At 58.1% G+C, this 27,386-nt stretch overlaps 2 protein-coding genes across 3 annotated transcripts; both read left to right on the top strand.

The window, feature by feature from the left end:
- Positions 1–284: 284 nt before the first annotated feature.
- Positions 285–27,386, top strand: ANO7 (anoctamin 7). Its single transcript, XM_032637721.1, is given in 26 exon segments — positions 285–332; positions 1,324–1,434; positions 2,338–2,497; positions 2,617–2,783; positions 8,358–8,518; positions 8,913–9,059; positions 10,076–10,127; positions 10,522–10,707; positions 11,345–11,452; positions 12,150–12,286; positions 13,156–13,213; positions 14,012–14,122; positions 15,002–15,167; positions 16,635–16,666; positions 16,668–16,726; positions 17,212–17,242; positions 17,245–17,298; positions 19,666–19,781; positions 20,751–20,862; positions 20,865–20,889; positions 22,177–22,382; positions 22,477–22,623; positions 24,745–24,834; positions 25,204–25,323; positions 25,909–26,047; positions 27,217–27,386. Coding segments are annotated over 26 exon segments (2,913 nt in total).
- LOC116756704 (NADH dehydrogenase [ubiquinone] 1 alpha subcomplex subunit 5-like) lies at positions 3,585–4,191 on the top strand. 2 transcript variants are annotated; one of them, XM_032637576.1, is made up of 2 exons: positions 3,585–3,661; positions 4,003–4,191. In XM_032637576.1, the coding sequence occupies exons 1-2, from the start codon at positions 3,585–3,587 to the stop codon at positions 4,157–4,159; spliced, it is 234 nt and encodes a 77-aa protein (XP_032493467.1). In that variant the 3' UTR covers positions 4,160–4,191. The 2 variants fall into 2 exon arrangements, with proteins under 2 accessions (XP_032493467.1, XP_032493466.1); XM_032637575.1 differs by having other exon boundaries at positions 3,585–3,798; positions 4,017–4,191.

Below are 27,386 nucleotides of genomic sequence, written 5' to 3'. Positions count from 1 at the left end.
TGGCCAAGCCCTCCTGCCGCAAGCCCCGCAGGGTCAGCCTGAGGCTGCCCTCTGCCAGGATTTCTCCTCCTCGACTGCGTGCCTCCCGGTCCTGTCCTGGGGTGCCGAGGTCAGGGGCTCCAGCCAGGATAAGGGTCAGACTCAGGGATTTCCACAGGCAGCCAAGGGCACGAGGGGAACGGCCATGGGGGCAGGGCCGTGAGGACAGGGTCCCTCCCAGCTCTCTGCCCTCAGGGCTGACCCAGACTTGGCTGCCAGACCAGGCTGGTGCTGGGATGTTGGCCATGACCTCGGAGGCCTCTTCCGGAAGCCGCTGTGCCAGGTGGGAGCCCGTTCTGCCATGAATGGGTCGCCAGAGGAAGGGGGTAGATGGACCCAGGGAGGCTGGGCAAACACCTGGCCCGTCAGGGCTCCACAGGCCCCTGGGCCTGGCGCGGCATCTCCTCCAGGCCCTCGGGGGTGAGAAGGGCCAGGCGCTCCGTGTGGCTTCGGTGGGGGGACCCCAGCCCTGGGGAACCGCGGTTGCCCACCTGCCCGCTGGACGCACCGCAGAGCAGCTCACTTCAGGCGGGGCCTTGGCAGGTGGGGCGGCCTCGGTCGGTCCCTGTGCCCCCGGCGCAGAGCGCGGACAAACACCCCGCCCCAGCCCTCGCGCTCGCCACAGCGGGGCATCTGGGGCCTGGTGCGGGCTCCCATCTGCTCCTCCAGGCCTCGGGCTCTCTGGACTAAATGGCAGCTGCCCCAGCTCCTGTAGCTCTCCCCCCCTCGCACCGTCCCAGCCACCAGCAGCCCTCCCGGCCGCAGACCTCCCCTCGCTCTCTGCCCCGCTCTGCCGACCCGGCAGCCGCAACAGTGGTGTCCGTCCTCCCCGCAGAGGGATCCAGGCGCCGGCAGGAAGGACGCAGGGTCAACATGGCCAGACGGTCCTCCCCGCTGGCCCAGGATCCCCGAGGAGGAGCCGCGGCCCTGTCTCTATTAACGGGTGGTCTGTTCCCCCTGCAGGTGGGGTGGGGGGGTCTGCACTCCAAGCCCACCCTCGGGCCTTGCCAGGCCCTGCCACGCGGAGGGGGAGGCAGGCACTCCCTGGGCAGGTGGGCAGACAGACAGCTGGGGGGCCAGCCTCCCCGTGCTCCCCGTCTCCCTGGTCTGGAGCAGGGGCCCAATCTAGGGCGACTTCCTCTGCTCCCGGGCCGGACCCAGCCCTGCTCCAAGCCCCGTCCTCCCCTCTGAAGTGCCGACTGTGCGGTGAGGCAGGGACCGGGCCCACGTGCCCCTCCTACCCCACCCGTCCCCACCCCGGGCCTGGCCCTGGCGGGATGCAAGAGCGGGGTACTGCACAGACGGGCCCGGGAAGAGGACAGTGCCGTCCTGATCGACGTGGCCGCCAGGGCAGAGAAGGGGGACTCTCACGGGAGCACAGCCAACGCCTCGGAGGTAACCCCTCCCCTCCTCCCCTCCCCGGGTCCAGGCTCGGTCTGCTCTAGGGTTAGGAGGTGGACGCAGGGACCCGGGAGACAATGGCCCCAGGCCCTTGGTGGGGCGGATGCATGCCAACTGTGTCTTCCCTCCTGCGTCCCCCAGCGACACCCAAACCCTCACCTGCCCCAGCGAAGGGAAGAGGGAGGTGCCCTTAACCCTGAGGGATGAGCAGACACCCCTCAGAACAGGCTGAGCGGGGCCCCCGGTGAAGGGGGAAGGAAGGGGACACAGAGCAACGCACCAGGGTGACGCGGTTGCCTGAAAACAGAGCTGGCCGCACAGCAGACGCGGCCAGTGTTGGGTCTGGGTAGAGACTGTGGGCGCTTGTTGGGTTGTGTCTGCTTCGTTCTGCGTCTGCCAATTTATCAGAACACAGAAGTGACGGGGAGAGAAGGCTCTAACCCCCCAGAGGGCGGAGATGGGCTTTAGAATTAGGGTCAGGGTCAGAGCGTGGGTAAGCTTCAGATGGGTTAGGTGAGGGTGAGGGCGGAGCTCTGTACGGTGACGTTATTGATAGGGTAGGTTTTCGGTTAAGGTTAGGGTTAGAGTTAGGATCAAAATTAGTGACGGGGTTCAGGTTAGGTCACCCTGGGCCCAGGGGAGTACAGATGCTTTTGATAAAGTGTGCTGGGGTGAGAACACCCGGCCCCACCTTGTCTTAGGTTCCAGCCGACCCCCGGGACCCAGGTCAGCCACTCTGTGAGGCCCCAAGGATCCTGAGGGCCTCAGCCTGGCCTCAGGCTCACTCATGTTCAAGCTTTGTCCCCTGGGTCAAACCTGGAGAAGAACACACCTCCTGGGGCCTGCAGGAGACTCCCTCCGGGCAGCCTGTTGTGGGCCTCCTTTGGCCATCTCTAGGGTTCCCACCCCTGTCCCTGGGGGGCCACAGACACCCCAAGTGAGGCTGTTGGGGAAGATTCCGGGTCCCAGACCCGGGAGTCCCCGCCAGGGAGGTTCCTCTTCCCTGGTCCTCCGGGGCCTCGAGCCTCCGGCTGCTGCGGCCTGAGAGTGGACACAGGTGCCTCCCTTCCTGCTGCCCCAAAACATAGCCTCAGGGGAAACACTCACCCGGAACATCTAGAAACGCAGAAGCATTCCACCCTCTGGGCGCCGTGACCACCTCTGGCCTATCCGAAGGGCACTTAGGGGCCACCCGGCTCTTCTCCAGCCTCTGGAGGCCAGCACGGTGGGCGCCCTGGGTCCTGCCCGTGCTGCCCACAGCCCAGGTGCTCCGTGGCCCATGGAAGCGCCCAGAGAGGCTGGAGAGGCCCGGGGCTGGCCTCACCCCCGGATGCACGTGTGCTGTGAGCCCCTCTGGCCACGTGGTCAGAGGCTGCCATTCCTCCCACTTCCTTCCCTCCAGCTGGACGCCAGGCAGCCACCGGCAGGGTGGGAAGCCCCGCCAAGCCCTGGGTCGGTGAGCCCCTCCCAGCATCTGCCAGCCGTGCCTATGTTGGTACCGGGGCTGGGGACACAGATGGGGCGCCCAGGGGTGGCAGCGGGAGGACGGGGCCCAGGCCACCGTCCTCAGGAACCAGGCCTCCCCTCCCTCGCCCAGCACCATCTCCGGAGCCAGCTGTGGTGCCAGCCGCTGTGCTGGAGGGTGGGGTGAACAGCACACAGCAGGAAGGGGGTCCCTACTGATGAGGGGAGCTGGAGAGGGCTCGGGGGCAGAGCGGTCGGCCGTCTCTCTCCTGCTCTGGCCTCGGGACCAACTCCAAGTCACCTCAGACTCTGCTCCCTTGGGCCCCACACTTTCTCTACCTTCAAAGTGGATCGGATCCATTTCTCCTCACTCCCCACCCCGCGGCTCCTGTCTGCCCCGAGCCACCATAATCTCCCCAGAGCTCTGCACCAGTGCCCACCTGCCAGCCCTGCTCTCCACGCAGCACCGGAAAGACCCGTGCTAAAAGGAGATGCCCTGACCTCGCACCCGTTAGAATGGTTGAACGACAGCAAAGAAACAGAAAACAAGTGCCGGGGAGGACGTGGAGAAACTGGAACCCTCGTGCACTGGCGCCGGAAAGGTGAAACGGCGCGGCTGCGGTGGAGAACGGTATAGCGGTTCCTCAAAAAATTAAACACAGAATTACCGTGTGGCCGTCATGGCGGGCTTGCTGAAGAAGACCACTGGCCTTGTGGGACTGGCTGTATGTGAGAGTCCACACGAGAGGCTAAAAATATTGTATACAAAGATTCTTGGACAAATCCCTAGAAATGCAGCATACCGAAAGTATACAGAACAGATTACAACTGAGAAGCTGCGTATGGTTAAAGCGGAACCAGATGTTAAAAAATTAGAAGAGCAGGGCTTCCCTGGTGGCGCAGTGGTTGAGAGTCCGCCTGCCGATGCAGGGGACGCGGGTTCGTGCCCCGGTGTGGGAGGATCCCACATGCCGCGGAGCGGCTGGGTCCGTGAGCCATGGCCGCTGAGCCTGCGCGTCCGGAGCCTGTTGCTCCGCAACGGGAGAGGCCACAACAGTGAGAGGCCCGCGTACCGCAAAAAAAAAAAAAAAAAAAAAAAAAAAAATTAGAAGAGCAACTTCAGGGAGGCCAAATAGAAGAGGTGATTCTTCAGGCTGAAAATGAACTAAGTCTGGCAAGAAAAATGGTGCAATGGAAACCATGGGAGCCTTTAGTGGAAGAGCCTCTTGCCAACCAATGGAAGTGGCCAATATAAACATCATTAAATGACTTATGTGTTTATGGGAAACTGACGTAATTAAATATTCTGTTATATTAAAAATATTTCCATATTATTGACATCTTATAATCAAGAAAACTGATACAGACCATATATAGGAGACTTGATGAAATTGCTGATTATGTAATAGGGACTTGTGAATCGGTTTTTGATTTGTAGAGCATTCATTCAGATTATTTCAAAAATATTGTTTAAAACAGAAAAAAAAAAAAAGAATTACCATATGATCCAGCAATCCCACTTCTAAGTTTATACCCAAAAGAAGTGATGACAAACATTTGTGTTGTTTCCATGTTGGGGGTTATTGTGATTAATGCAGCAATGAGATCACGTACAAGATTTTGTGTTAATGTAAGTGTTCATTGGGGGTGCGGGGGCGTATACCACTGAGTGGAATTTCCAGGTCATATGGTAACTCGATGTTTAACATTTTGAGGAACTGTCAAACTGTTTTCCAACGTGACCCCCATTTTACAAACCACCAGCAATGAATGAGGTTCCAGTTTCTCCACATTCTATCCAACACTTCTTATTGTCTGTCTTGGTAATATAGTTGTCTGAGTGGCTGTTGGGTGGCATCTCACTGTGGGTTTGATTTGTATTCCCCTAATGACTGGTGATACTGAGCATGTTTTCATAGACTTATTGCCAATCTGTATATCTTCTTTAGAGAAATGTCTATTCAAAATCTTTGCCCATTTAAAAATTGGGTTGTGGGACTTCCCTGGTGGCACAGTGGTTAGGAATCCGCCTGCCAATGCAAGGGACACGGGTTCGAGCCCTGCTCCGGGAAGATCCCACGTGCCGCGGAGCAACTAAGCCCGTGCACCACAACTACTGAGCCTGCGCTCTAGAGCCCTCGAGCCACAACTACTGAGCCCGCGTGCCACAACTACTGAAGCCTGTGCTCTGCAACAAGAGAAGCCACCGCACTGAGAAGCCCACATACCGCAACTTAGAGTAGCCCCCGCTCACCGCGACTAGAGACAGCCCGCGTGCAGCAAAGAAGACCCAGCACAGCCAAAAATAAATAAATATATTTTTTTTTTTTTTTTAATTGGGTTGTTTGTCTTTTTATCATTGAATTGTAAAAGTTCTCTTATGTTCTGGATACAAGTCCCTTACCAGATACATGATTTGCATATACATATTTTTTCTCTCAGTCTATGGGTTGCCTTTTTCACTTTCCTAATTGATGTGCTTTGAAGCAGATAGGTCTTTAATTTTGATGAAGACCATCTTACCAATCTTCTCTTTTATTGCCTTGCTTTTGGTGTCGTATCTAAGAAATCATTGCCTAAACCAGGTCATTAAGAGTTACAACTATGTTTTTTCCTAAAAAGTTTTATCATTTTAGTCCTTATACTTAGGTCTGGGGAATTCCCTGGCGGTCTAGCGGTTAGGGCAGTGCGCTCTCACTTCCAAGGGCCTGGGTTCAATCCCTGTTTGGGGAACTGAGATCCCACAAGCTGCGTGGTGTGGCCAAAAAAAACCCGAGAACAAAACAAAAAAGAACCTTAGGGCTGTGATCTTTAACTTATTATCTTTTTTTTTTACACACACACACACTTATGTAGATCTTTAACTTTTATTATCTTTTCTTTTTTACACACACACACACTTATGTAGATGTTTTAAAAGTAGATTTCTGCTATTGTTTTTTGTTCTTCACAAAATTTTAGAAAGCTTTTCACATCAGTACATATAAACACATCCCATTCTTTTTTTTAAATTGGGGTATAGATATTTTATTAATTTACCACCTTAACTCCACTTTGAGTTAATTTTTGTAAATGGTGTGAAGTAGGGGTCCAAATTCATTCTTTTGCTTGTGAAAATTCACTTGTCCCAGCAACATTTGTTGAAGTCACTATTCTTTTCCCATTGAATTGTTGACCTGTTTTAAAAACTGATAATAAAATTGGGTTTATTTTCGAAATCTCAAATATATTCCATTGATCTATATGTCTGTCCTTATGCTGGTGCCACTCTGTCTTGATTATCCTATCTTTTTTTTTTTTTTTTTTTTTTTTTGCGGTACGCGGGCCTCTCATTGTTGTGGCCTCTCCCGTTGTGGAGCACAGGCTCCAGACGCACAGGCTCAGCGGCCATGGCTCACGGGCCCAGCCGCTCCGCGGCATGTGGGTCACAAACCCGCGTCCCCTGCATCGGCAGGCGGACTCTCAACCACTGCGCCACCAGGGAAGCCCTTATCCTATCTTTGTAGTGAGTATTGAAATAAAAAATTGTGAGTTCTAAAATTTTGTTCTCCTTTTTCTACATTGTTTTGGCTAATCTGGGTCTCACGTGTTTCCATATGAATTTTAAACTTGTCAATTTCTGCAAAAAAAAAAAGTCAGCTAAGATTTTGATAGGGACTGTGTTGAATCTGTAGGTCAATCTGGGGAGTACTGCTGTCTTCACTATGTTAAGTCCTCTCATTCATGCACATGGGATATTTTTGTGTTTATCTAGTTAGTGCTTCTTCAACTTATTTCAACAATATTCGGTACTTTGCAGTGTGTACATCTTACACTTTCTTTGCTGTTAAATTTGTTCAGGTTTTTTGGGGGGAGCGGTTATAAATGGATTGTTTTTCTTTGTTTTATTTTCAGCTTGCTTGTTGCTAGTGTATAGAAATACAGTTGTTTTGTGTGTTAATTTTGTATCCTGCAAACTTGCCAAACCTGTTATTAGTTCTAATAGTGTTTGTAGTGGCTTCTTTGGGATTTTCTTTTTTTTTTTTTTTATTATTTTTTTTTTTATTTTTATTTTTTTTGCGGTACGCGGGCCTCTCACTGCTGTGGCCTCTCCCGTTGCGGAGCACAGGCTCCGGACACGCAGGCTCAGCGGCCGTGGCTCACGGGCCCAGCCGCTCCGCGGCACGTGGGATCCTCCCGGACCGGGGCACGAACCCACGTCCCCTGCATCGGCAGGCGGACTCTCAACCACTGCGCCACCAGGGAAGCCCTGGGATTTTCTATACACAAGATCATGCCATCTGTAAACAGAGAGAGTTTTACGTTTACATTTACCTGTTTATTTATCCTCTTGGTCCGTTCATTCGTTCTTGCATATCTGCACTTCCACCTGAGAGTACCCCCTTTAGTATTTACTGTAGAGCATGTGTCTGGGACTAAATCTCTCGGATTTTGATCGTCTGAGAATATCTTCACTTAGCCTTCATTTCTGAAGAACATTTCGACTGGATAAAGAATTTTAGTTTGCAGTATTTCCCCACCCTTTAAAGATGTCGTTCCGTTGTCTTTGGCCTCCGTCGTTTCAGTTGAGGAATCGTGTGCCTGTTTTATTATTTTCCCCTGAAAAAAACATGGTTTTCTTTCTCACTGCTTTTAAGATTTCTCTTTATCTTTAATACAGCAGAGCTATGCTGCGCAATGGTTTTCCTAGTTTTTAAATCCTGTTTGGAGCTCACGGAGCTTTTTGAACCTTTGAACTGATTTATTTCGTCAGATTTGGAAATTCTCGAACATTCTTGTTCAAAGATTGCTTCCTTCCTGCTCTCTCCTGGTTCTCAGATTACAGTCTGTTGGGCCTTTGACCATGACCCCACCCTTCTTGTACCCTGATCTGTTCTTGCCGTTCTTTTTGCTCTGAACTTCACTTTTTCTACCGGTCTCTCCTTAAGTTCAGCAATCCTGTCTTCTGTTGAGTCTAGTTGACTATTAAACACGTCCAATGAGTTCTTAATTTCATACGCTGTGTTTGGCTATTTTATTTCTTATTTTTGGCTGCACCACGCGGCATGTGGGATCTTATTAGTTCCCCAAACAAGGACCGAGCTAGCACCCCCTGCAGCGGAAGCGTGGAGTCTTAACCCCCGGACCGCCAGGGCAGCCTCCGCTTTGCTATCTTGGCACGTGCATTTGATCCTTTCCACAGATTCTAATTCTCTCTCAAAGCAGTCCAGTTGTTCATCAGACCACTCTGTCCATTCTTTACCCTTTTTTTCTCTTTTAACTTAATAACCACCATTATTTTGCACCTTTTCTGCTAATAGCTCCACTGTGGGGTTCGCCTCTGGGTCTCTGTTGGCTCTGTCACCCTCCTGTACAGTGTTGAACTTTGTTCTGGCAGGTGGTCCAGTTACTGGCAGGTCACCTTGCTGGGCCTGAGCTTGGTTTCAGGTGTCAGCTCTGCACTCATCCCGCAGGTGCAGAGTCCTCACCCCTGTGCTATCGCCCAGGAGGCTCAGCTGGGAAGCCAGAGGGGCCGACAGGCTCCCTCCTCCCTGTGTGGCTGGAGCTCCAGCACTGTGCTTCCTGAGTCTCTGTTAGCCATCAGCCTGCAGCAGCCGCCTCTGAGCGTGAACGAGTCAGCAGCTCCAAGAACCCCCGGATCTCCTCACAGACCTGTGTCTCCATCCTCTCCACATAGCACCCCTCAAGCCCAAGGCCCCTTAGCAGCCCCGGATTCTGACCTCCCTCTGGGCTCTGTGGCCCTGCCCTGCATTAGGGAGAGAGATGAAGCGAATGCTTCCCTTCTCTCGAGGGCCTTAGCCCGGCATCCACGGCTTCCTATGCTTTGCCCAGCTTTTACAGTCTCTATGGCAGGGAGCTAAGGCTGATGTGACTCAGAGTCCTTCAAGACCCACATAGACTCCTGAGGAGTTTAGGGCTCACTCTGCAGGGATGGGGGCCACAGAGGAGCCAGAGGGCTGGCCCCAGCCCCTCTCCAGGGCTCAGCTTTCCCCCGTGGTCCAATGCAGGGCTGTCCCGAAAGCTCTCCTGAGCCCTCCCACCCCAGCAAGGACCAGGGAGGGCCTGGGAAGGAGACACAGAGGAGCAGGCCAAGCGGCCGGTGCCCAGATCCTACTGCCCACCGGGAGCCTGGGCGTCCCGTACCTGTGGGCCAGGTACGTCGGGTAGCTGGGGAGCCCCAGGCTCAGCGTTCGTTCAGTGACCTTGCCCCACAAGTCCCGAGACTTGGAACAAATCAAGCCCCAAAGTCCTGCTGGGGGCCTCACCCTTCAGTGAGCACCCCATGGAACCATTAACCACAGGCCAGTATAATACCCACCCATCGCAGGAGGCCAAAGCCCTCAGGCCACCTGAAAACTCAGAAGCCACCTTCCGTTCATCTGTCCCACCTCCAACGTTAGAGCTTTTGTCAAGGGGTGACATTTGTAATCATAACCGTGTTTTTATAGAATTTAACAGCTGAAGAAGTCCTTTCACATGCAGCATGTCGGTTATAACGGTTGGCATCACTTAGATCCCCTCGGTCTCCTGCACCCTCCACCCTCCTTTCCTACCGGCTTCCTCTGTTCCCCAGGGACAGGCTCTGCCATCAGAGGAACCGATCCTGAATTTTATGTTAATCACATTCTTGTGTTGTGGGTTTTTTAAAATCATTTTTGCCCCCATTTCACGTCACCAAACAACACAGCTTGGTTTTGTCTCTTTGAACTTGATGGAAGGTCTCAGTGTCACTCCTCCTGAGGTAGTGTTCGCGAGGCCCGCCTGCGTCGCTGGCCACTGTCCTTGCTGTGGAGAAGCCACTGTCTTCCTCTCTGTCCTTGTGTGGGCAGACATTTGACTTCTTCCCAGTTTGGGGTGATTATGAAGACGGGCTGCTGTGCACCTGTGCCGTGCCCTCACGGGGCTGTCTCCTAAGGGTAGGGTCGCTGGCGGGGTGCAGGGCCACACCAGTCCCCAGGCACGTTGCACCGCCGACAGCGGGAACTCCTCTCAACACTTGGTGGTGTCAGTTCTTACAACCCGGTGGGTGTACAGTGGTGTCTCGCTGCAGTTTTAATTCCCTTTTCCCTGATTCCTAAAAAGATGGAGCATTTTTTGCATGTTTATGGGCTCTTTGTGTTTCCAGTACTGCGAACGGTCTTTTCGTGTCTTTTGCACCTTTTGCGCTCAGGCCGTCCATCGATAGCAATGCTGGGCGCATTTTCTCATCAGTGCTGGTGCTTGTATCCTGGACGTTTCCTCGTTGTCGCTTCCATGCGTGGCAAACCCCTTCCGCTGTCGGCCTGGCTGTCCCAGCATCACGGTGTCCTGGTTGGTTTTGACCACACGGCTTTCCCTCCACCTTGTGTTCTGTTTCCTGTCCCTCAGGCATGAAGTGAGCCCCTGCCGCCCTTGCTGCCCGCCCTCCCCGGCCCACAGCCGGCTGCGCTCCCTTCCAGAGCTGCCTTAAGAGTTGGCAGACATACACACCGTGGGATTGGGGCCAAGACCCCTCCCTTTCCAGGTTCAGATCCACTTGACAGCCTGGTGCGGGGAGGGGCTGCAAAGCTGCCCTGTACGATGGAAACGGTGTGGCTCACAGGTGCGGTCACATGACTTTGCCAAACCTTCTTCCAGAACTGGGCTGCATCCTCCTTGGGCGTGGGGACCACGCTGCCCGAAGCCACACGCTGCCCAAAGGGCCCTCAGCCTTCAGTCCAGATGGCGGCCCTCAGCTTTCAGCACACGTCACAGCCAGCTGGGGCCGCCCATGCCTGTCCCCTGGGCTTCTGGCCTTTCGGGGACCCCGATGGCTGTGATATGGTAGCGAGGACTGAGAGCCACTGAAGAGGACAGTTTGGGAAAGCAGGTGCACTCAGCAGAGACGCCAGTCCCTGGGACAGAGACGCCGGGCCCCGAGCAGAGAGGCTGGGCCCTGGAACTGAAAGTCCCCGGCTCCGGCTCCAGGAAAGCCTGGCACGCGCCTGCACACAGACACACGGCCAGGCCCGCCCGTGTGTGCACACCTCTGTTGTACGTGCATAACATACACAGATGCCCAGTGGCTTGTTGAAGGCGCAGACGGGCGTTCGTTATCCGCAGAGTTTCTTGCCCATGGACGTCAGGACAGCCAGGTGGCGGCCTCGCGGGGACTGTCGCTGTTTGGCTGGCTTCCAAACAGGAGCGGCCCCCCGTGCCGGCTTCCACAGGTCCACAGAAGCAAGTTGCCTTTTATCAAATAGGTTTAAAACAGCGCTGGTGAGCTGTTGCCACGTTACCTACGGAAATGCCCCTTTTCCTTAGAGTGTGAATGCACACACACACACACACTCAGGGGCACACACGCGTGCACCCACACGTGTGCACACGCGTGCATAAAGATGACCGCACATGCCACACGCGCACACGTGTACACGCATGCGTGCACCCCAGGCTCTCACGGAGCCCCCCGTCCCGGCAGCGTGACGTCCAGGACGAGGACAGCGTGGTGCACTACCACCTCTTCAGCGCCCCTTGGGCTGTGCTCCGCTATTACGCGGAGGACCTGTATCTGAAGCTGCCCCTGCAGGTACCCAGGGCACGTCGGGGACAGAGAGGGCCTGGAGGCCCCCCACAGCCAGGATTGCTCGTGACGGCACTCCAGTTCCCGGGGGCAGCCACCAGTGCTGACGATCCTGGGGGCTCCCCACTCCGTGTCCCCGAGGGTCCCTGCCAACACCCCCACCCCACCCCTGCCAGTTCCACGGTGCTCCTAGAAGCCTTGTGGCCAAGTCGGGTGAGGGGTGGTGCCCCCATGGTGGGCTCAGGGGAGGGGCGGGCAGTGCGTACAGCAGCCAAGGCTCTAAGCGGGCCACCTGGGCCCTCCTCCAGGCCTGGACCCTCTCCAGGCCTCCTGCTGAGGGCCAGCCCTCCAGGCAGGGGCACAGGGTGGAGGGGCAGCGGCTCCCAGGTGACCTCAGGTTGACAGGCCTAGGGGCTGCTCTACTGCCCAGTCTGTGGGCTGCCTGGGACCGTCATGGCGTGCGGATGGAAAAAGAGACGTGCCCCCACCCTCTCGTCCTTCTTGCCGTGAGGGGCTCTGGGCCTCAAACTGACCAGCAGAGCAGCCCTGGAGCCTGAGGCCCGGAGAGGGAAAGGGGCTCGCCTGGCGTTTCTGCAGGGCCCACAGCAGAGCCGGGGAGGGCGGGAGCCAGGGTGCCCACACCCCACCGCCTGGTGTCTGCGTTCCCTCAGGACGGGGAGGGGCAACTGACGATTCCTTCCAGGAGCTGCCCAACCAGGCCTCCAACTGGGCAGCCAGCCTGCTGGAGTGGCTGGGGTTCCCCAACATCCTGCTGGAGGACGTGCCCGACGTGCCCCACAAGTCTTACTCCTGCCAGTTCAAAGTGAGCAATCTGTCCAGGTAAGATGGCCCCACCACTCCGCCAGACAGCCTCACACAGGGCCCTGGGATGGATGAAAGAATCAACAGATGAGTGAACCAAAACCTGCTGCTCTTCCCCTAAACTCTCTCCTTCCCAGAGCTTTTCGACCAGGGCCTGCGAATCTCAGGTAGGTGAGCTTTCGTGCACGCCGCCTGTATCAGTCAGATAGGCAGGTTGTGCTGCGGAACGAGCATCCCCCAAACCTCAGGGGCTGGACGTGAAGGTTCACTTCCTGCTCAGCGCCATGTCCGTGGTGGGTGGGCAGGGTGTCCTGAGGCCCGGGTGGGTGCAGGCTCCATCTCACACAGAAAATGCAAGCGGTCAGTCCACACTGGCTCCTGGATCCCTTCTCCCATTCACATTTTACTGCCCAAAGCAGGTCACACAGCCACACACCCAGCAGGCAGGTTAGGGCAGCGTCCAGGCCTGGGGGGACCCGTGTGGGTGGCCAGCACCAGAAACCCCCATGCTGAGGACACCTCCTTCCCGGGCTGGTGGGAGGATTCAGCCTCACCCACACGTGTCCCTACACAGGGAATCCCCAAGGTTCTGGTGTCCCAGGGAGGGCCCTCTGGTCAACCACCTGTCCACACAGGCTACCACCAGACACCGCCCAGAGGCCTTTGGTCCTGAGTTCGGAACTTCAGGGGATGCAGATGTCTGTGGGCTCCTTTGCCCAAGTGCAGTCCACTCTCCCCTACCCTGGGGGGATTTCTGTGATGTCCTGCCATTCCCTCAGGAAAGGAAAAGGCCCAAACGGGAGCTGCCCATGCCGCCCGGTGGCAGTGGTCGCTCTCTGAGGCCTGGCTGAGGCGCAGGCACCTGAGTTCTGACTCTGAGCCCACAGGTTCCTCGGGAGTGAGAACCAGGCCACCTTCTTGCCCATCACCTACGGGCACCAGATTGTGAGTGGGGTCCTGACCCAGCTCTGAGAGGCCTGCGGCCCCAGACCTCCCGGCCCCCAGTGGGCAGCTGAGGCCTCTGCGGGCACAGGAAGGTTCGCCTTTGTCCTGACCAGAGGGATGAGGTCCCGGGGCTGGGGGCCCCCGGGGGGGTGAGGGGATGGATGCTTGGAGGCTGCCCCCACCTCACTGCATAAGGGGAGCACAGCTGGGGCCCCGAATGGGTATCACCTTCAAGAACCTGTGGGACTTGCCAAGACCACGGGGGCTGGGGAGGTGTGAGTCCAGTTGGTCAGTGAGGACGGGAACCACGGGCAGAGCCGACCAGAGGCTGAGCGTCCTCGAGAAGCATGGGCAGTGCCTGGCCTATGGTGAGGGAGGGCCTGGGACAGGTCTGCCCAGGAGAACCGGCTGGTGACAACTGAAGGGCACAGGCCACGTGGGCTGCCCAGCAGGGGCTGGGCCGCCCCCGACACAGGCCTCCAGGTGGAGGCTGACTCCTGCCCAGAGTGAGGACCCAGGGCGGGCTGCGCTTAGCTAGGGCATGGGTTCAAATCCAGACTCAACTCCCATGAGCCGAGCATCCCAGCCAAGGTCTCCCATCTACCAAGCGTGAGAACGATCACCACCCTTGGGGGTTGTGTGAGCCGGTGACATGAGGAAGAGCTGGGTGTACCCTTGCCATTGTCGCCAGGAGCCTCGGGAGGCTGTCTGTGGGCTCAGCCCCAAGACGGGAGGGCCCGGGTGTCCCCGCCCCCCCGTCACACGACAGGTGACCAGTTCCATCCCTGCCACCCCCAGCTGTTCGAGGTCCTGGCCAAGACCCCGTACGGCCACGAGAGGAAGCGCCTGTTTGGGATCGACCAGCTGCTGGGGGAGGGGGTCTTCAGCGCAGCCTTCCCCCAGCACGACGTGATTCCAGGGGCTGGAGGGGCGGGGCAGGGTGGTCGGGCTGCCGCCGGAGGGTGAGTTTCTGGATGAGGGGGACCCCAGGTCCTGCCCGGGGATGCGGGGCAGCAGCACACCAGGCCCCACTGCGGCCTGTCGTCTCCCCGAGCAGCTTCTCTCTCTCGGGGGGATGGGGAGGTCACCGAGCCCCTCACAGACCCGGGGAGGATGTGCTCACCACGCCAGCTGCCACCGTACCGGGCTCGGTCAGCCTCACCGTCACCCTTGACAAAATGCCCACTGCGTGGGTTAAGAGGCTGTTTACTCCCCATGAGGCCCCCAGAGCCGCACGAAGGGGCAGCGGGGCCTCAGGGCCCAGGTCAGTCCCGCACCCACTGCTGTGTGACGGGGGAACAGTCGGTCCCGGGCAGCCACCGAGGGGGTGAATGTGGACGCGCCCCGGGAAGTGCCTGGGCACTCAGGCTCCATCACGCTCTGCGGGCCTCGCCCTCCCTGCTGGCCAGGGCTGCACGGCACGGGGTCGGTAGAACCCTCACCCAGAGACGCGGAGCCCACTCTGGACCACAGTCACTGGCTCCTCCCAGGGCCACCCCTCCAGGCCCTTCCTCTGCCCTGGACTTGGACCCCGGGCTGAGGGGCTCAGCACAGATGTCCCCTCCTCAGAGAGGCCTTCCTGGACCCCCAGCCCCCAAAGGGACTCTTTTGCCCTTGAGCAGCAGCCCTGCATCCTGGGGTGTGTCTGCCGTGTGCCCATGCTGGGCCGGCGGCCACCTGTGGGTCTCGCCCTGCCCTGAGGCCCCCACACACCTAGACTGTGCCTGGCTGGGGTAGGGTGCCCAGACCAGCCTGGATCCTCCCTGCCCGACCGCTTCTCACCCCCAGGGCCCCTTGACGACACCCCCAGAGGGCCCACGGGCCCTGGGCCTCACCCGGAGGCAGGTCCGGCTCCAGCCCTGGGCCCACTGGCACAAGTGGCACACGTACCAGCTTCTGGACCACGTGCGCAGGTACCTCCGGGAGAAGGTGGCCTTCTACTTTGCCTGGCTCAGTGAATCTCGTGCCCACCGCCCCTCGGGGCCTCCTGGGCCCCTAGCTTGGTCTTCAGGGTAACAGTCTGCTAATAGGTGCCCCCAAGAAGGGAGCTGTGCCGGGGGCTCAGCCACCGGCCATGCTGACCCCTCCTAGGCCAGCGCTCCCTGGCCGAGCCCTGCCCCTGCCCCACCACCTGGCCCCATAAGGTAACCCAGCACTGGGACCGTTCTGGGGCACCCCCATGTGCTGGCCATGGACCGGGAACCCCCTTCTGCAGCCAGGGCCCCCTTTTGACTCCAGCCCTCAGTGTCCCTGGCCCACCAGACATGTCCCGGGGAGCCCTGGGCCACCCCAGGAACTCCCAACCCGGCAGAGGTCGCCCCTGCCCGGGGTCCAGGGAGAGCCGCCCTCTCACCTCCTCCAGGCAGGCTGGCACCCTGGGTATGGCTGTCCGCCCCGGACGGCCCCCCGTCCTCGCTTTCCTCACGGGCTCCCCACCCTGCCACCCAGCACAGTCTCGCCCCCCGCGCCCCCCGTCCTGCCCCAGAGAGCGATGCGCCTGCCCTCAATCGCGCATGCGCACGTCTGTCAAGATGGCGAGCAGTGCTGGGGTGCTGTGCAGGGCGGCGGTTCCTGCCCTTGTGGAGTGTACCGGCCTCGGGTGACACAAGGAGAGGCCACCCATAGCCTCTGGGGACCCGGATGCGGCGGGGCTGTGGCTGTGGCCAGGGCGTTGGCGCCCAAGGCACAGCCCACGTGTGAAGGACCTGAGGCTCCATCTCGGGGCAGGGAGGGCCGGGGCCCCAGGAGGGCAAGGCCAGACCACAGGGCCATGGGGGGCACGACAGGTGGGGTCCTCGTCTCGGTCCTGGACAGACTTGCATTTTACAGAGGTCACTCTGGCTCACGCAGGGCAGACAGGACACCAGGCTGGGATGGATCTGGGCTTGACCCGTGAGAGGCAGACAGGGTGCACACTTGAGGGCTTGGGGGTACTGAGGGACCTGGCCACGGTGGGGTGGGGTGCAGAGCCGGAGGCATCCACAGTGACCCCCAGTCACCCAGGACTGGAGTCCAGTGGGTGATGTGCCTCTGAAGCAGGGGACACCCATCCTGGGCATGTTGGTTGGAGGTGAATGGGGCTCAGGAAAGGGATGTCCGGGAGGTGGGAGGCACAATGGGCTGGAGCCCTGGGGGCTCAGGTGCCGAGGTCAACGTGGGGGTGGTCCACAGTCCCGGGTGTGGCGAGGAGGGCAGAGCTGTGCCCAGAGCTGCCGGGGGGGTCCTCCCCGAGGACCGGTCCCCTCCCAGCTTCCTAGAAGGCCCCCACCCCTGCTGGCTGAATGTGGTCCCCAGAGGACGTGCGGCTATGTAGACCCCCACCTGGGGCTCAGCCCTGCGCTGGGTACCCAGGCCACCCACAGCCAACTCCCAGGGTTTCCCTGCCTGGGCCCTGACAGCTGACCCTGGCGTTCCCCTGCAGGGCTCTACACAGGCTGGCTGGTGCCAGTGGCGTGGGGCGGGCACACTGGTGTCCCTGGTGGGCTGTCTCATGGTGTCCTCAGACGCACCCACGTAGTGTCCTCTCCCCTCAGCTCCCAGGCCTGCCCCTTGCCTCCTGAGATGGGTGTGCAGTAAGAGGGACCCCCAGGTGCCAGGCCCTGTGCAGCGCTGGGGATAGAGGTGAGCACTGAGCACATCCCTGCCTTAAGGATGTCATGGAGGGTCCTGCCCGCGAGCTTGGCTAGAAGACTGGCAGGTGGACAGGGGTGCTCCCCAACTGACAGGTGGACAGGTGTGATCGCAGGTTGATTTTATTGGCACTCGCCCTTGTTTCGTACAATAGTGTAAACTTTTCTTACAATAGATAAATAACTGGGCTTGGGTTTTATCCTACTATAGAGCTGAAATTTCAAGAAGTTATCTCCAAAATTATCATTGCATACATTTTTAAAAGAAATGCTGGGCCTGGCAAAGACAGTGTGGGGAAGGAGGGGGCAAGGGGGCGGGGCTGGGGGAGGGCCGCCTGCCCAGCCCCCACAGCTGCCCTCCCCGCCCAGAAGGCAGGAGCTGTGCCCGCTCTGCCTGGACTCTGCCCCTTCTGGCTGCTCCCCCGCGCCTGTGCGCTGGTCCAGGTACGAGGGCAGGTGAGGGGAGGAAGGCAGACCCCTGGGTCCTGGCCCTGCCCCACCCAAAAGCCCAGCTCGGTCCCCACCTAAGGCAGAGCCCTCTGTGAGTTACGTAACCCGGGTGGCAAGGTCCCCACTGGGCTGGGACTGCAACTGGCGCCCCCCTCACAGCACTCAGCAGGGTGCCTGCACCAGCAGACGTCCACCTGGAGCTTTTACTGTTATTGTTGTCAGTATGTATGGCTGGCCGAGAAGGTCAACTGGCGACCCCCGAGCAGGTAAGCCCTGAAGTTCTCAGGCACGGCCAGACTGAGCAGAATTCGAGAGGCCGGGGCGAGGGGCCCCTTGGGGTCCCTGAGCCCTCTGGGTCCCGTCAGCCCGCACACTTCCAGGGTGTGTCAGCTTTTCCATGGGAACGGCGGCCTCACCGGCATGCCATACTCACTGGGCCTTGAGCCCTGGTGCCCAGGATGGACCCACAGACAGAGACACCTTTGACACACTGCTGGGAACCCATCTGTACCAGTTTCCTAGGACTGCTGTGACAAATTACCACAAACGGGGGGTTTAAAACAACAAATTGCTTTTCTCCCAGTTTTGGAGGCCAGAGTCCAGTATGGGGGGTTGGCAGGGCTGGTTCCTTCTGGAGAATTGGCTCTGGGCCTCCGGCCTGGGTTCTGGGGGCTGCCAGGAATCCTCCCGTCCACCGGCTGAGGCTGCATCTCTTCCATCTCTGCCTCCGTCTTCACGTGGCCTCTCCCTCTGTGCGTCGCTGTGTCTGTCTCCGCTTCTCTTACAGGGATTTGTCATTGGTTTTAGGCCGTCCCCCTAATCCAGGGTGCTCTCATTTGGAGATCCTTACCCTGACTACACATGCAAAAGCCTTTTTTCCAAGTAAGGCTATATTCTGAGGTTCCAGGTGGACATATCTTATGGGGGCCACAGTTCCATCCACTACAGTCCACCCTCTGGCCCCCCAAATTTTATGTCCATCCCATGTGCAAAATACATTCACCCCCAACCCAGTGTCCCTGGAGTCTCACCCACTGCAGCATCAACTCTAAGTCCAAAATCTCATCTAAATATCAACAATGCAAAAAGTCCCCGATCTCAGAAAGTGGAAGCTGGTTTGTGCAGGATGAAGAATCACTGTAGGGTGGGTTCCCCCAGAGCGGACGCCCAGGCAAAGACCCGGATTCAAGTAACGGGTGTGGGTGTCACCCTGGGAAGCATGCAAGGGGCAGGGGCAGTGCAGAAGGTGGTGCACCCACGAGTACTTGAGGTGGGGGGGGTCACCACTGTGGGCTTGTGAGCTCAACCCTGCCCCACACCCTCTGAGACATTGTAGAAAATCCCTCAAAATGTGCCTGTGGTTCCTTACTGGCTGAGGGCCAAGCACACCCCGAAGCAGCATGAGTGGGTGTTTTGAACAGTCCACAGGTGGCCTCTAGGCTGGGCCAAGGGGACCCGGGTGGGAGTCCAACAGCTCCTGTGGAGCACCTCACCTGAAAGACCCTCTTCTCCCTGATGGAGAACAGCAACTTCCCATGGGTCTGGGCTGTGACCCAACCCGACAGCTGCCTGCAAAGTGACTGACCCCCAAGGGACACTCTCCATTTTCGCATGAGAGGGGAGGGGCTTTCCAGGGACAGGGCAGATGGGACCACAACTCGGGGCATGACTGCACATGACATATAGCAGTCAGGCAGCTTTGTTACCAGTTATCAGTGGGAAAAGTTCCCAACTCAAAATGGTTTCAACAAAAAATGGAGTTTCACTGGCTCCTCTGTTGAAAATACAGGACTCTGTGAACTCAGGTATGGCTGGATCCAGGTGTTTAAACAATGTTGCACTGCTTTCCCAAGCATTGGCTGTGTCCTCAGGCAGGCTCTCCTCACCTGGTAGGGAAGACATTCTGCAGTGTGGGCTGACATCCCAAGAGCACAGGACGACACCCTCTAGCTTAGTAGCCAGTGCAAGGCATGCTGTCCCACAAGCTCCCCATAAAAGCCCCAGGCCCAGCTCTCACTGGCTTGATCAGGTCACTGATTGGTGAGGCCTGCCTGAATCCTGGGTCCTCCCTGGAGCCACAGGCTAGGGTCAACCCCATGTGGGTTCCCAAAAGAGCCCAGGGTTGCTGTACGGCCGTGCTTCTCGTGTTCCCGTGACAGTCCGCCCGTGGGACCTGGGGAAGACTGTGGGGGCTTGACTGAGGTCAGGAAGGGGGAGGGAGGGAAGGAGGGTCTCTGCAGTCCTCAAGGTGCCCCTGGCATGTCTGAAAGGGAGATGAGGGCATGGCAGGGGCCACCTTCGAGGCATAGAGAAGGATAGGCAGCCGTGAGGCTGGTCCCTCCCACAAGCTAATCTGGAGCCCTGATGCTGTAGTGTGCGGCCGGAGGCTGCCTCACTGAGTTGGCACAGGAGCTCCTGGTCATCACGGTGGGCAAGCAGATCATTTGCAACGTGCAGGAGATTGTCCTGCGAGTCACCCACCCCAACCCGTCCCTGGGAAGCATCCAGGGACCGTGGGACCCGGAAGTGTCTGAGGCCGCAGCCCCCAGTGCAGCCCCAGCTGGGAGAAGAGGTTGGGGGGAAGGCAGGCCCGGCCCCTCCTGGACCCCAGTGACTCCAGTGCTGTGTGGGGGGAGGGTCGGCCCCAGCCACCTGCCCCACAGGCTCTCTGCCACCTCCACCCCATGTAGTTGTGGCAGGTGCTTGAGTTCTTTTGCCCAGGGGCCAGCTTTGGAGGGGAGGAGGCCTGGGTGCCCGGGCCCTGCCCCATCCATGCCGGTCCATCCTGTCTGCAGCCCACTGTGGCTGGGCCGGGGCATTCTTAACGGGGACACTGGGGTCCCACCTCCCCAGTGCCACCCACTGGCAGCACTGGCGCCCCTCCCATGCCAGAGCCCTTGCAATGGCCTGTCCAGGCATGGCCTCTTATCTGGCCCGAGGCTGGACTCAACCTGGACGCCCTCCAGCATCCCCACACACCCGATCTCCCTGTGATGGCCGCTCCCTGGCAACTCCCCGGGGCAACCGAAACCGTGGCTTCAGACCTTGGCCAAGCCACGTGCCCTCTGTGGGCGTGGCCCTGACTCTCAGGGCAGGTGGTGCCGGGAAGCTGAATTCAAGATTACAACAGGCAGGTGTAGCTGGGCTAGTGAGCGACACACACGCACACACACATGCCCCACTGTCCTCATCCGCTCCCTCCCAGCCCTGACACAGCTCCGCGGAGGAATCGATGCCCCTAGATCTCCTACAAGTGATGCTGACTTCCTGAGGGCTCTGCTGGGGAGCTTGGCACGCCCTCGCCCCCACCCCTGCTGCCGTAGGAGCAGAAGGCCTCACCCTCGCACTGCCCACCCTGTGGCCCCAGACCCTCCTCCCCCTGCTGCCCTTTGCTTGCAGAGCGACCAGGACCCGGCTTGGGAGGACGGGGCCATCGTCCTGGGGGTTTCTGTCTCCAGGGAGCTACGGGGCTGGTGGCAGAGGTCCCGGCTCTGCTCCAAGGAGGGGAAGGCAGGGCTGGCCAGGTGCCCTGGGAGGCAGGCAGACTACGAGCTTCTGCCCTTCCAAGGCCCCTTTTTGACGGACACCTTGAGATGGGTAGGAGCCATGGCGGTGGCCGCAGCCACTGTGCGCGGGGAGGGGCAGCCGCACTACTGAGGGGGCTTCCAGCCTCAGCATTCCTGTCTACATCTGCCTTGAAACATGATGTAGGGGTCCCTGATGGAGCCAGGCCTGCAAAGATCAGGAATTGTGGCGGCCAGAGTGGGGAGCGCCCAGGAAAGCCTGGCTGAGGACGGCAGTGGCAGCATCCTGGGCACTGGGGTTTGGAAGAGTACCTGGGCAGTTGATGGGGCTCTCTTGGAGCGGCCTTAATCTCCCCCCCCACCACCGCGGAAAGCCTGGGCCAGAGCCCCCCGTAGGAAATGAGAAGTGGGGTACTCAGGAGAGTCAGCCCTGGGGGTGAGGGCAAAGGCCCCCTGAGAGGTAAGGTTACACCTCTGGGGAGTTGATTTTCTCCAGACATTTTCTCAATGCCCGCACTCTCTGCTGGACCCTCCAGTGCCCTTGCCAGGTGGAGGCCTATGCCTGGGGCTCATTCCCTGCATGAGGTGACTGCAGTTTTTGAGGCCAGAGTCCGCATCTAATGCGGGCACTGGTCCCTGCAGCCAGGCCCTTCTCTTTGATAACAGGGGAGAGAATCATGGCACAATCTGAAGTGCTGCATCTGAGCCAACACATTGCTGTGAGCTCCCCGGCAGCCAAAGCAAAAGGGGTGGCAGTAGTGGCATCGTTCTGTGGGTAAAAGGGAGCAGAAGGCTCACAAGGGAGAGACATGGTTTTTCATGATAATGTGAGCCGGCTGACCTTGTGTCTCTACTCCACTGGACAAAAGGCAATGGGACCCCATGCTCTCCTTAGGAATTATACGTAAGAGCCAGGAACCCCTTTCAAGGAGCCCCTTCCTAGAACCAGCCCTAGAATCAGAGGCAGATTCTACTCCAATCCTGCCAGGGTGAGCCAAGCAGTGGGGAGGACTGTTAAGAGTCCCTGACCTCGGGGAGATGGGGTGGCCCATGACCAGCCAAAAACGCATCCAACTCTCTGAGAGCAGTCCGGGGAGGCTTCCTGAAGGAAGGAGCCCTGCAGCCGAGCCTGCGGGATGAGTACCAGCAGGAGGAGCAGGAAAGGCCAGAGGCCGGGTCTGCTGTGCACAAGCAGGGGCTTCCCCTGAAGGGCGCAAGTGAAGGGTTTACGGTGGGCAGTGTCGGCCATCGGTCGCAGGCACGCGTGGCCCTTACCACCAGCTGCAACCGGGCGGGCAGGAGTCAGGGTACGCGGGCCGTGGCTACCGGAGGGCCTGGCGGCGACCACCGACCCCCGCAGTGCTGCAGTCCGGCTTCATCACCGTCTTCGTGGCCGCCTGCCTCCTCGCGCCGCTCTTCGCCCTGCTCAACAACCGGGTGGAGATCCGCCTGCACGCGCGCAAGTTCGTCCGCGAGCGCCGGCGCCCCGTGGCCGAGCGCCCGCAAGGCATCGCCATCTGCTTCCACATCCCGGCGGGCATCACCCGCCTGGCGCTCACCAGCAGCGTGAGCGCGCGGGGCCCGCCCGGGGTGGGGAGGGTGTCCGCGGGGGAGAGCGGGGCCGGGCGGGGCGGGGCGCGCGGCCCCGCCGGTCGCCCAGGCCTTCCTACTGGCCTTCTCGTCCGACTTCCTGCCGCGCGCCTACTACCAGTGGAGCCGCGCCCGCAACCTGCGCGGCTTCGGCAACTTCACGCTGGCGCGCGCCCCGCCCGCTTTTGCCGCCGTTCACAACCGCACGTGCAGGTGAGTCGGTGCCGGGGACGGGGCTGGGCGGGGCTGGGCGGGGCTGGGCGGGGCTCCGACCCGGAGGGGCCGGGCTGGGAGGGCCTCGCGCCCCTGGCTTCCCGCCTCCTTCCCGCTTCCGGAGCCCCGCCGGTCCGGTTGCTGCCCTGCGGGAGGGATCTTGATCACCAACCCCATTCCTTCCATGGGTACAAGCTTCTTTTCTTTTTCTAGTTCTTCCTGAGTCAATTTTGGTATTTAGTATTTGTTTTTACGGAAAACTGTTTCAGTTAAGCTTTAGAATGTAACGACATGAACTTATATTCTCTTAAGACCTCGTTTTGTAGTTATGGCCCCATTTTCTTTCCAGATATAGTACGTGTATTTCCTCTTGAAAATCAATTTTCTGAGTTGAAACCTTAACTCGTTTCAGACTTCTTGGGTTTTAATAAACAAATTGTGTCTATAAATTTATTTGAACATACTTTTTATAAATTTATTTATTTATTTTTGGCTGCTTTGGGTCTTTGTTGCTGTGCGTGGGCTTTCTCTAGTTGCCGCGAGCAGGGGCTACTCTTTGTTGCAGTGCACGGGCTTCTCATTGCAGTGGCTTCTCTTGTTGCGGAGCACAGGCTGTAGGCGTGCGGGCTTCAGTAGTTGTGGCTCGCGGGCTCCAGAGCACAGGCTCAGTAGTTGTGGCGCATGGGCTTAGTTGCTCCATGGCATGTGGGATCTTCCCGGACCAGGGCTCGAACCCGTGTCCCCTGCATTGGCAGGCAGATTCTTAACCACTGCACCACCAGGGAAGCCCCTGAACATACTTTTTAAAAGCTTCATTCCACTAGTGTTGATAATACTTCTATCCTTCACTTCTAAATATTTCATCACTTCAATTGTGATTTACCTATTTATCCATGAATCACTTAGGAAAGTAATTTCCCAAACACACAGAGTTTTGTTTTTGCTACTTTTAAGAAATCATTTGTGGTTTAACTGCACGGAGGTCAGAGAGCCTGAAGAGTTGACATGATGTAAACCTCACATTTGTTGAGTCTCCCTTTAGGATCTGCTGGTCACAATGGATTTTTGCATACGTTTCAAGTGAACCTAAACAGAATCTTTATTAATTTTGGAGCAAGGTTCTACATATACCCATTAGGTCAGGCTTCTAAGCTTTATTGTTCAGATTTTAATTTTACTACTAGAAGAAGACAAAACACTTTTAGTCACTTGTTAATCACAACTCTGGTGTATTTCATTAACTTCTGTGGCTACAGTGTTTTCTTATGCATTATCTTTCCTCTGATTTCATTTTTCTTCTCCCTGAAGTTTATCCTTTAATAAAGGCACTTTTAGGAACGGTGTGGCTGGTGAACTCTTAAGCATGTTCATTTTGTCCTTCAAATGGCAGGTATAAAATTCTAGGTTAAGCATTATTTTCCCTTAGCTCTTTCTAAATATTTCTCTTTCGTGCACTGGCTTTTCTTGTTAGAAGCATTCGTTGCATTTAAGACTTTTTCATTTTCCTTCATCTGTGTCACTAACGGGCCTGTCACAGAAGGGTTAAGTTTCTCACTGAGACCCAGCAGGTGCTGCCGATCTAGAGTGATGCCTTCCTTTAGTTCTGGAAGAGCCGCATTCCTTCAGGCAGTGATTCTCCATGCTCCCTGACCTTCTCTGCTGTTGGAGGATCTCCATTCCCCCATGTGTCTTGAGCACTCTCTCCTATTTGTCTGTCTTTCTGGGCCTCAGCACTGCGTAATTGTCTTCCAGCTCCCACGATGTGTCCCTTCTGTCATGTCTCGTTTAGCCACTTAAAGTATAGCCCGTTCTTTGGGGAATTTTTATTTTCAAGATTTTTGGCTTTTTTCTTTTCCTACAAAGTTGGCCCTGGTAATGCTTTGTTACCACAACACAGAAATACGGAGGACATGAAAGGACGGCAAGATGACCATTCAATCTGAACTAGCCAGCAAAGCCCAGTGTCGTGCTCAGGAGAGCAAAGGAGCTGGCCGGGCAGCCTGCGTGGGGACATTCCCTGCTCCCAGTACCCTCGCTGGTAAGCCCAGCCGGTGAGGAGGAGAAGCTGAGAAGTGCGTCTGGCACCCTCAGCCTGGCTCCCCACTGAGCCCCATGTCTCCTGCAGGTATCGGGCTTTCGGGGGGATGATGGACATCATGCCCGGATCTACTGGAATCTTCTGGCTATCCACCTGGCCTTCATCATCGTGTGTGAGGCACCAGCATGGTGGGCCCCACTGCCCACCCCCAGTACTCTGCCTAATCCCAGCACAAGGTGTGCAGGGGTTGGCGTGCCCAAGGGCGCTCACTGCTGTGTCACCTTGTTCAGATCACAGTCCTCTGCATCCCTCCCCTGCCTGGCCTCTGTCTCCAGCTGTGTGGACGTCAGAATGCCCTGGGCACTGAGGAGTGTCCCACGGAAGCCAGGGGGTGGTCTCTGTCGCTGTGGCCTCTGCCTCTTCCGGGAGTTTCCTTTTCTGCACTGATGCTTGCTGTCCGCTCAGCCCACACCTGAGGAGCAGGTGCCCCACGAAGGCCACCCTGGGCACTTGTTTTGCCAAGGGGTGGGGGTGCCCTGCCCCCAGCACGTGGTGTTCCCCATCGGCCGGGTCCTTGACCTCTTGGTGCCTGACATCCCCGGATCTGTGGAGATCAAGGTGAAGCGGGAGTACTACCTGGCCAAGCAGGCACTAGCCGAGGACGAGGTGAGCACCCCAGCCCCCGATGCTCTGCTGCTGTCCCGCTCCCCCTTCTCTGCCCTTTCCTGAAAACAGGTTCTTGGTGGAACAAACGGGGCGGAAGGAGCAGTCCTCGGGCTCAGAGATGAATCTGGGCCCACAAGCCTAGGCTGCCAGGAGCCAGAGGCAAAGGGGTCGCTCTGAGAGCAGCCCCACCTGGAGGGCGGGGGGGGGGGGAGATGCGGAGCTGTCAAAGGCTCACCACCCTCAGTGGCCACAGCCCGTCTCCTGGCCCCTCAGGCCTGCTGTGGCACCCACGGCCAGCCAACTGCAGCGTGGTACCTGGAGCGCTGGGCATGCTGTGCCCGGGGGTATCAGGCAGCTCCTGCCCAGCCCCAGGGACCAGTGCTGTCTCCTCACTCCCCTGGGGCAGGACGGCTCCGGTCCTTCCAGCCCCTGCCCCTCCCCCCTCCCCATCGCCTGGCAGGCATAGGAGGTGGCTTCCGCCACAGGCTGCTCCGTTCACGCTTCCATCCCCCTCAGCCCTTCCGTGAGGCTCATCTCCTGTCCTCTGTCTTCTCTTCCGTGCTCCCTGCACGTGCTCTCCCTCAGATGGCGGTGTCGCCTCTCCAGACCAGCCCCGCCCCTTCCCACCGTCCACGCAGCGTCTTGCGAAACCTGCTGGGAGTCTGCCCACCACCCCCGCCCCGTCCCCTGCGTCCCCCCGCGTTCCCCGTCCCAAGGCCTGCAGGTCTGTCTTCTCATCTCGAGCCCCTTTCCTTTCCAGCCTGTCCACAGCCTCTGAGCCGCCCTTTCCTCTCCTCCTGTGGCACCACCTGACTCCCCCAGATGGTGCGCTCTGAGGAGTGGGCACCCCTTCTCTCCGGGCAGCGAGCGCCCAAATGGGGAAGGTTTGGAAGGAGACTGAACTTTATCCCCTGACCAGTGAACGCCTCGAGGAAAGGACACTCCTGCGATGCTCGGTGCATCTCCTTCAAGAAGTTCTGCCTGTCTGGGTGCACATGGTCCTCTTCAGAGCTGGGAGCTTAACGGTACCTGCAGTTCGACTCTGTCCACTGACTGGCTTCACCACCTCTCTCTGTGTTTACCTTCTCCTGGCTCGGATCACACAGCACCTCCCAACGTCACCATCTGCTTACCGTTCTCTTGCTCTGCGGTTAGAAATCACACGGCATGAACGCCGGAGACGCTGCCCACCTTCGTTTCCTTCGGGGACGCTCCTCGAAGTGCACAGCAGTGTCAAAAAGGACACGTGGTTTTCAAAGCGCTTTGATGCACTGCACCACCGCCCAGCTTTTCCCCAGAACTGCCGGTTGACACCTTTATTTAAAAACCCACGGCTCTGGGCCTCGGGCAGCACTGAGCATTTCTTGACCCGTGGGGCTGAGGCTGTGGTGTGGCCACTGACATTTTTTTAGAATCTGCCATTTGCTTACCCACTGTTTAAAAAATGAGCCGTCCTTCCGCTTGTGGGTGGTGGGGCTGCACGCACCATGCCCTTGTCACCAAATCCACAAGTATTTTCTTGCAGATGGTTGCTTTGTTTCAAACTTTTTAAATTTTAAAGTAAATTTATGGAAACATAAGAAATGCCAGGTCACACCTCGGGTTTTCATGAAGTGAACACACCAGTGTAACCAGCTTTTGAAGGAAGACACAGCCCTGGTCACCAGGACGCGGTCCTGACAAGGACCTTCCCACACCACCCTCCTCCTCCCACCTAGAGTAGCCACCAACGTGGCCTCCGTTGGAGGGACGGAATGATGGAACCCACAGGTGCGACCTTTTCCACGGGCCGCACAACCACGAGCCTTCCCTGCAGCGTCGTGCGTAACTAGCCCACCCCGGCTGCTGTGTCAGCTCCCTGAATGAAGACGGCCACTGAGCCGTTCTGCCCAGCTGCTGGGGACAGCGCTGCCTTCAAACTTCTGCCTTCAAACTTCGTCCACACCTCCTGGTGCCTGCTGGTGCCCCCGCAGGGTGCATGTTTAGGAGTGGGAAGTGCCGGGTCACTGTCCGCCCCCAACAGTGACGCCTCCCAGCGCTGTGGCTCCTGCGGGAACAGTTAA

This window comes from Phocoena sinus, chromosome 7, assembly GCF_008692025.1.
Source record: "Phocoena sinus isolate mPhoSin1 chromosome 7, mPhoSin1.pri, whole genome shotgun sequence".
In the NCBI taxonomy this organism is placed as follows: Eukaryota; Metazoa; Chordata; class Mammalia; order Artiodactyla; family Phocoenidae; genus Phocoena; species Phocoena sinus.
Note: the sequence above shows the minus strand (reverse complement) of the source record. Positions and strands in the feature narration are given on the sequence as shown.